This window comes from Acipenser ruthenus, chromosome 46 (genome assembly GCF_902713425.1).
Source record: "Acipenser ruthenus chromosome 46, fAciRut3.2 maternal haplotype, whole genome shotgun sequence".
Lineage (NCBI taxonomy): Eukaryota > Metazoa > Chordata > Actinopteri > Acipenseriformes > Acipenseridae > Acipenser > Acipenser ruthenus.
In genome coordinates, this window is record NC_081234.1 from 6,385,223 (window position 1) to 6,400,426 (window position 15,204).

At 39.0% G+C, this 15,204-nt stretch overlaps 1 protein-coding gene across 5 annotated transcripts in view; it reads right to left on the reverse strand.

Moving 5' to 3' along the window:
- LOC117397840 (transforming acidic coiled-coil-containing protein 1) overlaps window positions 1-15,204 on the reverse strand; it is a 62,191-nt gene that overhangs the window by 10,150 nt on the left and 36,837 nt on the right. For 2 of the 5 annotated variants that reach the window (XM_059013598.1, XM_059013594.1), the window contains exons 3-6: window positions 7,526-8,579; window positions 6,390-6,425; window positions 4,615-4,675; window positions 2,859-3,045 (exon numbers count right to left, since the gene is read on the reverse strand). In XM_059013598.1, coding sequence (XP_058869581.1) covers window positions 2,859-3,045; window positions 4,615-4,675; window positions 6,390-6,425; window positions 7,526-8,579 — 1,338 coding nt within the window. The remainder of the gene's footprint in view (window positions 1-2,858; window positions 3,046-4,614; window positions 4,676-6,389; window positions 6,426-7,525; window positions 8,580-15,204) is intronic. The other 3 variants (XM_059013595.1, XM_059013597.1, XM_059013596.1) reach the window with 3 other exon arrangements.

The following is a 15,204-nucleotide window of genomic DNA, read 5'->3' on the forward strand; positions in this document are numbered from 1 at the left end:
ACCTTGTACTATATTTACAATCCTATCCGATTCATGCTACCTAGTCAAGGAATTTATATTTTTTAATTTGAGCTCAAATCTTTTCCTTCAACTACAGAAGTCTCTTAGCTGACTAACCTGTTTACTTGATAGATTTTCATATGCACCAATCCCATTTATATGCAGAATATTTACTCTGGATAGCTGAATATTATGTTTAGCTCAACTGACAGAATTCTACTGTACTGTATATGAAGCCTGCATTATCAATAAGTCTCCAGAAGGGGTCAGCAGAGATACACTTTTACTAGGACTCCAGTCAGGTTTAAAAAATGATTCAATAACCAAGACTAAACTTTACAGCGGTCCAAATTTAATGTGAATGAAAAAGTGTTGATACATTGTATAAGTTTCCAAGAGCTGCCAAGTTCAGCTTTATGAATAGAAAGTTAAAAGGAATGATCACTACAGCCTGGAAATCAATTTTCTTACACATTATTTTAAGCACTAGTAATCTAGTAATTCCTCTTCTACCTCTGGAGAATGTAAAGAAAGTGATTGAACGAGATCTACTTTTGATAAAGGAGAGAGCACAGAAGGATAAGCAAGATGTAGGTAACAGACACCGACACCAAACGTTTTCGGCATCAACATTGATAAAGGTACGAGCAGAAACATTTGTCTGCTTGACTTCAGGGGTTGATTTTATTATGCTATACCTTGCCAGGATAAAGCTGGATTAGTTTAGTGCATTTTACAGCACAATGCTTTATTGCTGCTCAAATCTATTTGATTATTCGGATTTGCCTCCTGAGAAATCAGGTGCTGACAATCAGGTGACCTTGATGTGAATAATCGGTTTGTGCAGCACTACTAGGTTTGTAGGAACCACCTTACTGTGCTTATCCTGGGAGTACGCATAAAACAGGCTGTTGATGAAATGCAGGTACAGTGGCTTATCTCGGCAAGGTATAGGTTGATCAAATCAACCCCTTAGTTTCTGGATGAAGTACCGTTAGTTGCCTGGGTAATGCAGTTAGTTTGATCTAAAGTGTCTAGCGAGACCATACAGAATTAAATTAGACTGAGTTAGATCAATTATATGCATTTTATATTATTCTATTACAATATTAAACTCCAGCTGGTTCTACTCTCAGCAGACAGTGTATACAGGCTGCCCAGTTCCTGTGTTTGCTATCCAACGCTTGCATTGTACTTTATTTACTGTATCAGGAGGTCATAACCACATTCCCAGCCCAGGGCCAACTTCAAAAGCAGCAGATCGTTCTTGTTTTTAATAGAGGAAGTTATAATCCAGATCTGTAGCTGAAGCTTGCTGGCTCCTCGCCATAGTCCTTAATGTTATTAAATCCAGCCTTTTAAAAATAATCACCACAGAGTACATTGGTACATCATGGGGATAATTGCTAAACGTAACAGCAGGACCATGTGCTACTTTTATCAAAATTACAAGCGTATTCAAGTGTTACATCCAGGGGCTAGTGGTTGATATCCTATTATGAAAATGGAAACTATATATACTGTACTGTACAAAATCAGTTACTCACCCCAAGTCATTTCTAAAGCCCTCTCACAGGTTTATAAAACATTTTACATTACCAGGAAACCACAGAGATAGAGAGTTTTACTGGGGCGCAATAAGAGCATTTGATATTAATGGTGGATTAATAGCTTTACAGATATTAATACAAGATGAAGCCTGTTTAATTTTCAAACAGTCTTCAGCTTATTGATCAGGCTATGGTCGGGATTTGCAGTGCTGCATGCCAAGTTATTTTTTTTCTGCGCTTCGGCCACTGGTGCCGTCTTATTTACACTGCGTGCTCTGTATAGGACTGGTTACCATGGAGATATATACTAGGGTCATGCTGTTCATCAACAGTATTTATCAATGCCGTAGTGTGGTGAGGTGACTCAGTCCTTACAAATCAAGAGTATAAATGTGGCTTGCATTATATGATGTACACTGTAACTTGTCAACCTAAGTCCTGAAGGCACTGTATTTGTTTACTGAATCCTTCTTATTCTGACAGAGCAATCATATCTAAATGACATTACTGCTCAAACAAGCTTATATCTTAATGTACGTAATAACAGAATTCAAGTTTATGGGATGAAAATGCTAAATAACTGCAACCTTGGAAAAGGTCCCATTTATAAATATGGCTACTATTTTAAACCTGTTATATAACAAACACATTACGGATGTCATTAGGCAAGGTTTGTATGGTATCTTTTTTTTTTTTTTTTTTAGAAATACTAAAGGAAACTTAAATTCAGTTAGTATGTTTCGACTAGAAGTCTTTATCAGTACCTTTAAAATGTGTAATGAGATGCTTAGCAGAGGTACTAAGAAGCGGCTACAGCTCTACCAAGCTGCTCATTTTAGAAGCTCATACAGCCTTTCGAGTTGAATAATTTAAATGTTTTCCAAGTGTTTAACAACTTTAACCACTGTGTAGAATATGCTTGTCAAATCTTAGTGTCAGCCTTATTATACAGTAGTATGTGTACATTAAACGGTAATGGATCTATGTCATGTACACATAAATGCTGTACACTGTGGTACATACAAAAGTAATGGAGGGATTCTCATGAGAGGTTTTTTAAATGTTACATGTTTTATATATTTTTTTTTTCCTAAAACGTCTAGGAAATCAAATCAAACATCGCTATTACAACCTAATCAAAATTATTTTTTTTGGTTGGTTTGTTTCTTTTAAATAATAAAGTGCTCTCAATGTACAGATGGTTGCCGTGGCAATTAAATTAAAATAGTGGAAATGTTTGCAGCAGTCCTTTGCCACAGTGTTGGAATTAGACGGTGACAGTCACTTCAAAGGGATGGTGTAACCTACCCTCAGTAAGGTGTTTCTTTGCACGGGTAGACTCAGGCACGTTGGAGCACTCGAAAAACTCGTCGTCGTTGTCCCCCTTGACCTCGGTCAGTGGCTGCTTCTGACTGGAGGTGGTTGATGCCAGTTTTTCTTCATCGGTGGCATGACCCTCTCTGTGCGCCTCTGCCGTCACCGGCTCATCCTCCTGCTAAGAACAGTGGAGGATGCATAACTACTTACAGTGTGTGGCCACATGTGGGAACATTGAAAAATTGTTTGCTGTACCTGTTACAGTATGTATCACACATCCTTACACATACTGTGTAAAAACACATAATGCCAGACACACAACTTGTCTGGCATGGAAAATGGGCAATATGTCATCACCCATTGGATGATGAGCGATTCTAGCGAGGGTCTGTCTAGAATCGTTGAGGGTTACAAGCAGTTTCCACAGACTGAAACAGCTCAGTAAATTAGCTCATTAACTTTAAGAGCCATGTATTTCTCACTGGCCCGCTGCCTTCGCTGGTTGCTTGTTTCATAACAACGGATACCAAATGATCTCCAGTGGCCAAGCATGAGCCAATACAAATAACAGGTTTTATATAAGTGTTCATTGCAGGTGTTTTTTTACACTATAAAAAGGTTCAGCCAGATGCTGTGACACCCAAATAAAGCAAGATGAGAGCTCTGTACTGTATATATGTCTGGTAGAACCCGGACAAGATGACAAATCTGTTATCTTTCAAATAAAAAAACGAATCTTTCACAGTTTTTCAAACTGAACAAATGTTATAACCAGTTACAAGTACAGTGCTACAGAAAACAGCTGCATCAGTTGATAAACAGCTTTCTAGAAATTGCGTTTTATAAGCCAATCGTGGGCCAACCAGCACCCCTTTCTTGTGGAGACATCACATGATGCTTCGGGAAGCAAAAAGCTTCATCTTCGAGTCTGTGTTTTTGTTCCCTGCTGAGTTTTGTCAGCACGACTGCTCTATTTCAGTTCCCTAACACAGACATGAATGTGACTCATGCTTTTGTCAAAACGCCAGCTCACCCGAGAGGTTCCATTACTAATGTGCTGCTGTAGAATTGGAACCATAGCCCAACAGCGAGCCTGCAGGTATCGATGCCCCGTGAAGAATCTCAGTAAAGCTTCAATCGCATGTGTTGTGTTTAGGTAGCCGTACAGTATGTGGTCTTATGTGTATGACTGTGGATGTGTGGGGGGAGGGGCTGTGATTGTGAGGACACGTGTAAGTGTTTATTTATGGAAAATGGAAACAATATACTTGTATTTCTATAAATCTATATACACTAGATCAAAAATCGAGGACTGACACAATCATTACTAGGCGCAGTATATCTTAGGTTTTATTTAAGCCCTTACCCTTTCAAGTCAGGGTTAGGCACCTCTATTCCATCACAGTTTTAATAGGCAGAATTCAATAATTAGGTGCTTTTATATCTATTAGGAGTTTCAGTTTGTTCAATGTAATAATTATGGACTAAGTGCTGACTTGTACCCTATTCACACTGCCAACATGCTCCGAGACTATAATTGCCATTTACTTTCACAATTCACTCTGTTTACTTCGGTCGTGTAAACAGAGGCTATTTGCCTAACCCTGCTTTAAAATGGGAGTGAAGCAGGGTCAGCTGTAGATATTATACTATTACACCACAATATGTGTTTCCCATTGTATTTTAACTTATTACTTCTTTAAATGGGGAAGAGACTCATTTCCATTTTAGTTTTCATTTTACTTACCTGACCACAGATATCCAATACCAGGGACTGGTTTTCATACTTCTTTACTTTGCAGGCACCCCTGTGGGAAATTGGAAAAAAAGGAAGTAGAGTTTAATGGAAATGCAATATTCACCCTGAAATATTTAGCAAGACACTGCTGAGCACAGTGAGCCAAAGCCTGAGACCCGAGGAGAGTCATCTTTGAACAGGTCTAGTATTTTGAGTGAGCCCTTTGTTGTAAATTTTATGGAGCCAAGTCCACTACATTCCCAGGTCATGTTTCTATTCTATTCTATTCAGTGGTCTATTCTGGTCAGAGATGGGAGTTTCAACTGGTTTTCTTCAAGGCAGTTATATATGCTGGTTCAAGAAAACGTCAGTCACTTTAAAATCCCTTTCAGCAAAAGTCAGTATTCCTGAATTAATCTACTGCTGTCATCATGTGCTGGGGTTTCATATTTCCTGTTGTTTTATTTACCTTGTGCACCATTTGTTCCAACTTCCAGCTCCCAACACATGCTGGTTAAAAGTTGAGTTAGTGGAACTTTCAGCAGGGTTTAGACCTGAGCAAAGTGACATGTCACAGTACTGAGCGACAGTATTGTGCTGCAAAACTGATTTGTTTATATTTATAGCAGACATAAAATTGCAGACAAACACTAGTAGGCCTTTGTTCTGATAGGCCTGTAACTAAGGCATGCACAAAGTTGTTGTGTCATCATCACACGGCCCAACAAATTTAGCCTGGCCATGACAAAAAAAAAGGAAAGAAGAATGTTTCTGTAATTCAAAACTGTGCACAGCCAGTGGTCTCTGTATCTGAAGTTTGGAAAGCATACAATTAGAGCTGTTAACAGTTTACCCTGTGCACTATGTTTTTTTGTTACCAAAATAGTCATGCTTTCACAGCTAAATATTACATAGAATGGAGCACAGACAGGATTCTTCCTATGGAGATACGGTACAACAGGAACTAGCAGGGCCTGCCTGTAGTACACATGCATCACTAGACTGTTCTGTTAACTCTAGAGCCCCGCCTTGGGTAACCTTTGTACCACAGAAAATGTGATCATCTGTGTGCTGTATAATTTTCTATAGACTCTTTTGTTAGAGATAATGTAACCAGTTGAACTGGAATGAAGTAGTGTTTTATAAGAACAGTGTATGTGTGTTTTATAGGGTAGGGTAAATAACATATCTCTTTTTAACAAATGTACCTACTCTGGTTTCAGCTCTCCCTTACTAAAACTAAGTTTGGTCAATAAGCGAAATGGGTCAATTTTGCCAACTTAGACCAAAATCGGCAGAGGTATTTCCTCCACCAGTGAGTGGTTTAAGATTCCTAACCCCTCCCCATAGTGAGAAAGTGTCTCGAGCCATTTTGTAATGCTGCCTAATCACGTTTTACTACATTTGTTAAGGAAACTTGCCACCAAACCCCCAAATTCACCCTACTAAACATTCTACAAATACCTTCATAGATATACAAAACAAAAATAATTGTACTGTAACAAAAAAAACACAAAAAGCAAGCTAGACGCAACCTCAATAACGTCAGACTACAGCAAGCCACAAAACACATTAGCCTTGCAGATTGCAGGACAACCAAGGCATAGCAACGAAAGCCAGCGAGCGCTGCAGGGCAGTTAATAACAGTGAGCAAGCACACAGAAAGCCATTTCAATGGGGGGTTAGAATGGACATGCAACAAGAACACAAGGAGAATGCACTGAAATCATAGAAGGGACGAAGAGAGCAAGCTGAGCTAAATCCAGAAGAGCTGATGTACTTACAGCAGAAAACAGAGAAACCGCACTTGCTCAGAAGTCCTGATGCGCGCATACATACACACACACACACACAGACAGGGAGGGGGCATAGACAGACACGAGACACAAGGACAGACAGGCAATTAAAAGATGAGAAAAGATAAAGAGAACAGGTGAGCATTAGCCTGTGAGTCAAAATGTGGTGCAGAGAGAGAATGGGGGGGAGAGTTGGATAATGGTGAAATCGAGTGAAATTCTTGTGATATATATATATATATATATATATATAGTGCAGTTACAGTACTTAGGTATGGAAGGAACCATACTATCTGGTTGTCGTGCCTAGTAATATTTAATATTTTTGAACCTTCTCTCATTATTAATAATTCCACTTAGATGTAACATTCTGCTTACAAATAACGCTTTTTAGTAAAATTTAAGGAATTTTCTCACTATGTCCCCTGCTTTCTTTAAAAAAAAAAAAACACCAGTGCATGCTACAAAAGTACAAATACTGGCAATTAGATTGCAAAGATGGTGGGAATTGCACACTGTAGTTCAGAGCTTTGATAATCAGAGACCCGCGTCCAGTTTTACAGCATGTAGGTACTGTGTAAGTGTTCACAGAAATGGATTATGTCCTTTGTACTAAATGTTTCCCAGGATGCTTGAGATGCTTAAAATCTTGATATCTCATTCCTTAACTGTTTAATATGCTATCATGTGTGTTCGCTATTATTCTGTAATGGTGTTTCTGTTTAGATCACTGTTTGCCATCATATCAAAAACTGCTTCTGAAAAGTCTCCTCAAGGGTGATGTGGGGAAGCATATCAGCGTTGCACTGATGCACGTCAGCGATATGCTTCCCCAGCTCCCTTTCCCACAAATCAGCAGTAAGGAGTCTTTTCAGAATCACCTAATTAGGTTTTCCAGGAAAACAATACACAGACTGTACTGGTATGTATGAACTGTAAATAGATAAGCAACATCATTATATCTTTCAACAAGTAAGCTTATGACCTGTATATATTTCTTATAATACAATGAATGACTACATTGTTTTTTATCAGCAATGCCTTTGTGTGTTCAATTCTACATAAACTTTTACAGCCCTGTGCAAAACATCCAACAGAAACCACACCACCCTTTGTTAACTCACGTTATTAACCTAGACTTGGTCTTCTTTGGTGACATTCTCGCTTTCCCCTCAGCCTCGATGGGCAGTTCAAGTTTCTGGGATTCCAGATCCTCTGTGAGCTTGTCAGGTAAAGAAGTGTCCTCAGACAGGGCAAGGGCCAAGGTCTTGGAAGGCTTAAAAGGATCAATGGAGTCATCAATACTTTCAGTGTTAAAGCTATAGGATCCCTTTGGAAGGCTGGGAGAGCAGCCTGTACTGGAGTTGAATGGGTTGAAGTTGGGATCGTCCCACTTGCTGGGGTCTGAATTATAGGATGATTTTGGGATAGGGACATCGTCTAAGTTTTGGGTGGAGTTCTCTGGGGGCTCTATAGGTTTGGCAAAAGGTTTCTGTTTTTTAGGTGTGAGCTTACTGCCCAGCTTTTTGCACAGTTTTCTAGGCATGGGCTTCTTGACATCCCCGTTCTCTTTATTGTCCGTGAAATCGAACTCCATCTTCATGGCAGGACCTGTCGTCTCCTCCAGGTTAGACTCAGCATCAGGAATTTCAGAGTCAGTCTTGATAGTGCTGACAGCAGGCGGAGAGTTTTGCAACTTGGATCCACCCAAGGCAAAAGGGTTGACGTTATCATTGTATTCGTCTGGGTTGAAGTTGTAGGCCACTTTTGGAACAGGGATCTCATCTTCTTCTGGTTCCTGATGGTCCACCATCATTTTGAGGGACGAAGGTCGGCTCTTTTTGGGTTTGCCCTTCACGGGTGCAGACTCACTGGCAGCCTGGAGCTCAATTACTTCTTCTGTGGTGACCACCATCTGTTCTTCAGACATAGCCTCCTGGCTTGTGTCTAAGGCATCTGTAGGTTGTCCTGTTGGTGCCTTCTGTGTTTCCTCCTCTGATATTTGAAGATTGGCTAATTGCTTCACCACCTCAATATTTAGTTTATCTAGATTGTTCTTTTCTGCCAGGGAGCATTTTTCCGTGCTGGTGATCTCATGCTGGTTCGAGTTTTTATCCAGGTAACGATTCGGATGTTCGATCGTTTTGGAGATCAGCTGTTCATCATTTTCCAGCAGCTCTGAGGAGAGAAAAAAAGATCAATACAATCTGTGAGATATGTGAACTTCTTATTAATAAAACCGTTTCAAAACAGGTATATAAATGCTAAACCAAGGCTGATTTAATATTGAAGGTGTCCAACTTGTCTGGCTTTCTTATAATTAATTATTGAATTTTCAAGATATGGTGCATGTACATGTGCTAGAGTGTTGCATCAAGCATGCAGGAATTATATACAATATATAAATGAACCAAGACGGTGTCATTTAATAAGTACTGTAAATTGCTAAAACTGTTAAATTATACATAGAAACAACTGAATCATACACAAGCTATACATTGATATTGGCTGTTTAATTTTCATTATCAAGTCGTTCAGACATTTTAAATGTGTAAAATGTGGCTTCAAACTATGCTTAGTTAAGTTGATCTACTCTTTCAATTTTTAAAGAAGTATTTTAATCCTATAAGACTCACCAAGTTTTAAGTGCAGCAGTTTTCAGAGTATAAGACGCATCCTTTTACAGATTTTAGTGTGTTATTCACAAGGTGGGCAGCATACTTGGGTATGGCATTCTATACTATGGTGTTTTTGCTAATTCGAAAGTTAAACAACTACACTTTTTTTTAGTAGTAGCTAGTGGTTGCAATACCAGTTTTTGTGATTTATAATTGAATACATAGTATGTAGGGTGTCTACAAAAGAGACCAGACAAACTGCATGAGATAACCTCTTTAAATAATAATACACTCTACACACAGTGTGTTAAATATACTACTCGCCTTGTCAATATTGTATGATAATAATAAAAAAAAATACTACAGTGTAATTAGGTAGAACTATAAAACACAGAATTTATGGTTAGTTTCCTAAAACCTAAATACTGTGAAACCTTGCTGATCGTAGCAATCAAAAGAAAAGAAAAGGCTACATTTTTGTCTTCCCCTTTTTAGTAGAGTCAAATGAAGTTTCTAAAATGAACACTTTTTCCTCATAGCAACAGCCACAGGCAGCAGCCTATTACAAGAACAGTATTTTTGGCTGGATTTGCTACTCGTCCCTGGTCTCTGGCCACAACATCCTCCAGGTGCTTGTTTTAGTCACTAAGCATAAAGACACATCAAAATCAGACACAATGCAGTGCTACAAACATACATGTTCCAACATGGAATCACTGGCCAGATCCGGAAGAGCCAGATTTAGTAAACCCAGCTTGTTTCTCTGTCAACTGAAATTCAACCGGCATGGAAGGAACTGAAGCACTGAGCCTTCTGGGACTCTGCTTCCTGCCGCCCGTCCGTCATGGTGTTCCTGCACACTTGACAACTCTGCAGGAGCTCCGCTGAGCCATAACAATTAACAAATACAGAAATAAACTAGAAATAGGAGTTTGTGAACCAAAACAAAGCACCTCTGCCAATAAGAGTTCACTACATCAAATGGTTTCTGAGAGGCTTTCATGCTGTGGTGGCGAATAACTGGCACAAAAGGATTAATGATCCTATATCCATCTACTAACCTGACCGAGAGAATCTCAGAATACAGTTGTGTCCGCAGTAGGGAGCCAATACAAGTGTGATCAGTGCAGTCAAGGGCTATTCTAAGTGCAATCAGTTCAAAATCGTCCTAAACAAAGATGGTTCTGAAGTTTCTAACCATGTTTCCAAGATATCAGTGGTTGTAGTGGCAACGTTGGTGGATTTTCAAATTCCTACAAGTTCCCCATTTAATAACAGAATGAAAATCCATAACGAGGGCTGATTCAGTGGGTGAAAACACTTTCTTTTATTTAAATCCAGCACTGATAGTCATTATCTATCAAGTGTGGCCAGTCCATTGGAAGGTGCTGCAACAAGCCCCAGACGATGATGTGTGCAGTATATAAGGCCTAGTGCTGTTAGATGTTGGTTAGTTGGTTGTAAATGATCAGTAATCTATACAACATTCAGTAAAAAGTTGTTAACAGTGAACATTTAAATCCACGTTCTAGAACAGGGATCAATGGCCTGTCATAGATTAAGCAGTTGTGTTACAGAAAGAACTGAGACAAGCTGGACTTCATTACTTAAACCCTTAATTTACAGCACTTACGTGGAAAGATCAATTGCACGTTTTGAAGTTTTGTTTTGTTTTCTACTTAACTGCATCCTTTCATTAGAAGAAACATGTGTATCCCAGCCATCTGTTTTTGCTTTTAAAAAGAGCAGTCCGCTATGTGAATATCACGCAGGCCCGAGGTTCAGCAGGAAGCCAGTAGCTTTTATTGTGGCGGCCCTGAGCACAAGGCTGACCCAGTTCCCAGGTGAGAACACGGAACACAGGATACACTGAGGCAGATATCTCACAGCTGTTCAGTGATGGAACTATTTCACTTTAAGCTAATGCTATCAAGCTAATGCTAGAAGCTAGCAATGATCAAAGGGCTTAAGATGAAAATAATACTTGCTCCATCACCCCATTTCACTGATGTCACAAAAGGAAACATATGAGTTGCAATTTTAGTTGCATTTGCATCCCCCTTACTAAATGATCTTCAACGACAATTAAATAGCTCTGTGCAAATGTCATGGATTTTCCACTTTCTCCTCTTAAATTGTGTGGAAAATATTTAAGATAAAGAAATAACACTATGTTTAATAGTACTGTGGTAGCAAAGATTAATACGCTACACTGTACTACAAACAAAATAGTAAAACCAAGTGCATACACACACGCATGCAAATGGAAATTCAAATGTGCACAAGCCCCACAGGAACACATTGCAAATGTACAAACTCCAATTCTTGTGCCAACAGACAATCAGACACAAAATCAGAAACTCCTATACATTTATATATGTATACTTCTACATTTCATAATGTAGAAACCAAGCCAAATTATCTTTTAATGTGTAATAATTGATGGATCAAAAAAGTAGAGACTACCAGTAGTGCCAGGGAACTTATTACTTTAGAAAAATTGGATACTGTTTGCCTTTGATACAGATTCATTTTTTAATTATTTAAATTGGTATTTAAAACTGAATTGGTTATATAAAATGATGCCAAAAGGACAAAATAGAATGAAACAAAATATGAGGCTCTTTATAAGAAACTCCAGTCAGCATTACAGGGCCTGTGTTTAACCTTTCAAAGGGCTGGACCATTAAATAGTTGCCAGCAGTATTAAGCTTATGATATTATTCAAGAATGAGCTGCTGAGCTGGATCACGAGATCATAAACATACAGCTATGGCCAAAGGTTTTACATCACCCTCTATATAATGACCTAATTTTGCTTCACAAAGTAGAATGAAACCTGTTCAATAATGTTACTTTAACAAATTAAATTGCATACTGATTTGTAGTTTTTCATATACTTAATGAAAAAATGACCATTTAAAAAAATGTGACATTTTGAAATTTGCCATGAAATACTGTAGTATATACAGGTAGTGGACAATGGCGAGCATTTGACAGGAGCTTCAGTGACCAAGACAGCTCAACTTGCTGATGTTTCACAAGCAACAGTGTCTAAGGTGATGTGGGCATGGAACTCAAGAGGGAAAGACGTCATCAGCAAAGGGCAACAGCGGGCGGAAGCGCATACTCCAGGATTGTGATATCCATGCATTAATTCAAAGTGCAAGGCAAAACAAGCGAGCAACTGCAGATCAATTGACTGCAAATTTCAACCTGGGGTGAGAGCAGCCAGTTTCATCAAAAACGGTCTGCCGAGAACTCCACAGAGCAGGATACCATAGTGGCCCAACGCCCTATTAAGTGACTTTACATTGGTGTTTCTATTTTTTGTCCACTACCTGTGTGTGTGTATATATATATATATATATATATATATATATATATATATATATATATATATATATATATATATTAGCCACACACTCGCACACACATACACGCACAGAATTAACAATGTGCAGCCATAGGCTGCTGTTCTAACGTATCTAGATCTCCTGTCTTTCTAACCTGTCCTATTCCTATCACTGCAGCAGCTCAACATTGCTTCTGATGGCTCTGCAATCACTTTACAGCACAGCAGCACAATGTGAATACGTAGGGAGCAAACCGATAGCAAACCTTGGTGGTGCATTGGCTTTATGCGCTGCTTTTCACCTCTTTGTTCAATATTTAAACAAACACATCAAGAAATGTATTCGGTGAAAAATTGGATCATGTTTGCACTTGTTCATATACCAGAATTTATAAATGACTGTATGAAAAAAAAGATATGCAAAATAAATCAATTTATAAATAACAGATCGGGACATGTGTTCTACTGTCCAGAAGAGCGTTTCTCTCCTTTCTTTAGTTTGATAGGGCATTGGGTTTATATTACTCTAGAGAGATGCAAACACGAAGAACCCATGTTCATCCCAGCTATAGTATCAGAAATGGAAACAAGCAGATAGCAGTCCACTTACAATTCAGCACAACTAGCAGTCTCTGATTCTGAGAAGCATAATATTGAAATGTTAGGGTATTTATTCAAGTTGCTGTTATTGAGATAAGGAGGCTCCAATAGTAAAGTTCCCACCAGCAACGTGCTTAGCTGTAGCCAGTGTCCTTTGCTTGCACCTTTCATGATAATTAAAAACAGAAACATGAGTTTTTCTATGTACGTTTCTACAAGCTGCTTATGCTAGCATTAGGCTTAAATGCCATGCATTAGCTGCACAGAAACAGCATGGCTTGAAGTGCTGCTAGTCTACATTCCTGAAATACTATCTCCATGTGGTTTCAGTGGCTTCACGTGCAGCTTCAAAGGCTGTAGTTTATTTGACCTGGAGGCCACCGGTAACAAGAACACCCGCCAAGGACATCTACTGATGAGAGGCTCCCGCTACAGGAGAGATGTGCGAGTACAAACACACAGATAGAAGGACTGAGGACAATCGATCTTCCGCTACAGGAGAGATGTGTGAGTACAAACACACAGAAAGAGGACAATCTATCTTTGAGAAGCAAAGGAATGCCGTGAAGCAATTTTATCTTGTTCCTGTTGTCTGTGATCCTTCCCATGTTAAAAGACAAAGTAGATTTAAAATTATATTTTCTTATTTATTTTTTTTCCATAGCTTTTCATGATGGTTGCAATAATTCTTAGTGGCTCCTATTGCGAACCATGTGCTACACAAACTCACATCTGCCACTGGGACTGATTTGAGATTAGGCTCATTCATTTCCATCAGCGGCAGATTGGGATCAAATCGATTTCAATTGGGACTGTCGATCCCAGTTAGGATTGCGGAATTCTCTCCAACTTGCACTGATACTAATGAATGTCCAATTTGAAGCATGTTGGTGAATTAATGTATAAATAGCAATTATATTATCTTTGACTTTTGTGTAATGTCCGGTTGCAGACTGGATTGTAGATTGAAGACCAGATCAGTTTTACAGACTGGTTTTATGATGCAGATGGAAATGTGACTAAAGTGGAGCCGAGGCACTTCCAATTCCAACCAGTTTGATCTCAGTATGCTTCTGGTAGAACTGACCTTAAATCAATTTCAATTTCAAGTGCCAGTAGAAGATAGAAAAAGGACTTTAGTGGGAGAGGGAGGAGTTCAGTCTTCATGCCCAAGCAACGTTTGTCATTACTTTCACATAATCCATTTGCGCTGAAGACATTAGCATTCCATCTTTGTCTGGCAGAGAATGGATCTCTTCTTTGTTAGAAAATGTGAAGAGAAGCCTGGCTTTGGTGGGGGATGTGTTATAGGTCAGCTGAAATGATTGACAGGACTAAGAATACTATCACTGATCATTTAAATGTGGCACTGGCTCTGTGAGCTGCTACAGCAAAACAGAACAGACAATGGCCTATACTTGGCGCTTTTATAAAACAACTAGCACAGACGGTTTCTGGTGTAAAGCAACAGGCTGTTATTTCACAGGGTGACACTGTAAAAAACTGCAATCTTTGTGTTGCCATGGAAACCTGCTGCAAATCATGTGAATCAATTTCATACCCAAGATGAATTTTATCTGGCTGTTTCTTTTTTTCTTCTACTTTTAGGTGGTGGTATTAAGATCCAACACTGTTTGGATCATTAAAATGAATGTCATTAACACAACAAACCCTGACAAGACCAGTGGACAATATCCTTAATTGTTATTTATTTCAGTAATCTGACAGACATAGCCCATTGTAAATTGTTTGACATTGTAAAACTAATGAAAACTTTTGTTTTTAAAAACACAGAGGCATTAAACCTCTTGCAAACTGATTGTTTCCACAGTTCAATACCAGCTTGAACAGCTCTGTAAACATCAAGCTGTCTGTAACTTCGAACAATGCTGGGATTCAGCCAGAGAAGAGAACAATGAGAAAAGTGCAATGCACTGTTCCACACTGTACACAAAGAGTCGGTGCAGCCCCTTGTACACAGCCCACTTTAAAATAAAGATAGGAAGAGGCTAATAAAGGGCTTTGGCAGGAAACGAGTCTGCTGGTCTGACACACAGTACAAAAGCAGAGGCTTGCATCAGGGGCACGGATGGGATTCTAAGTCATCACAGCTTGTACTTAATGAATCAGAACCTATCAATTCTGTTTCTACCAGTGTTCTGACATTGCCTCAGCACAGCGGTTCTCAATCCTTTTATAAAGTGGACCCCCTGTGGGTCTGCTGCACCCC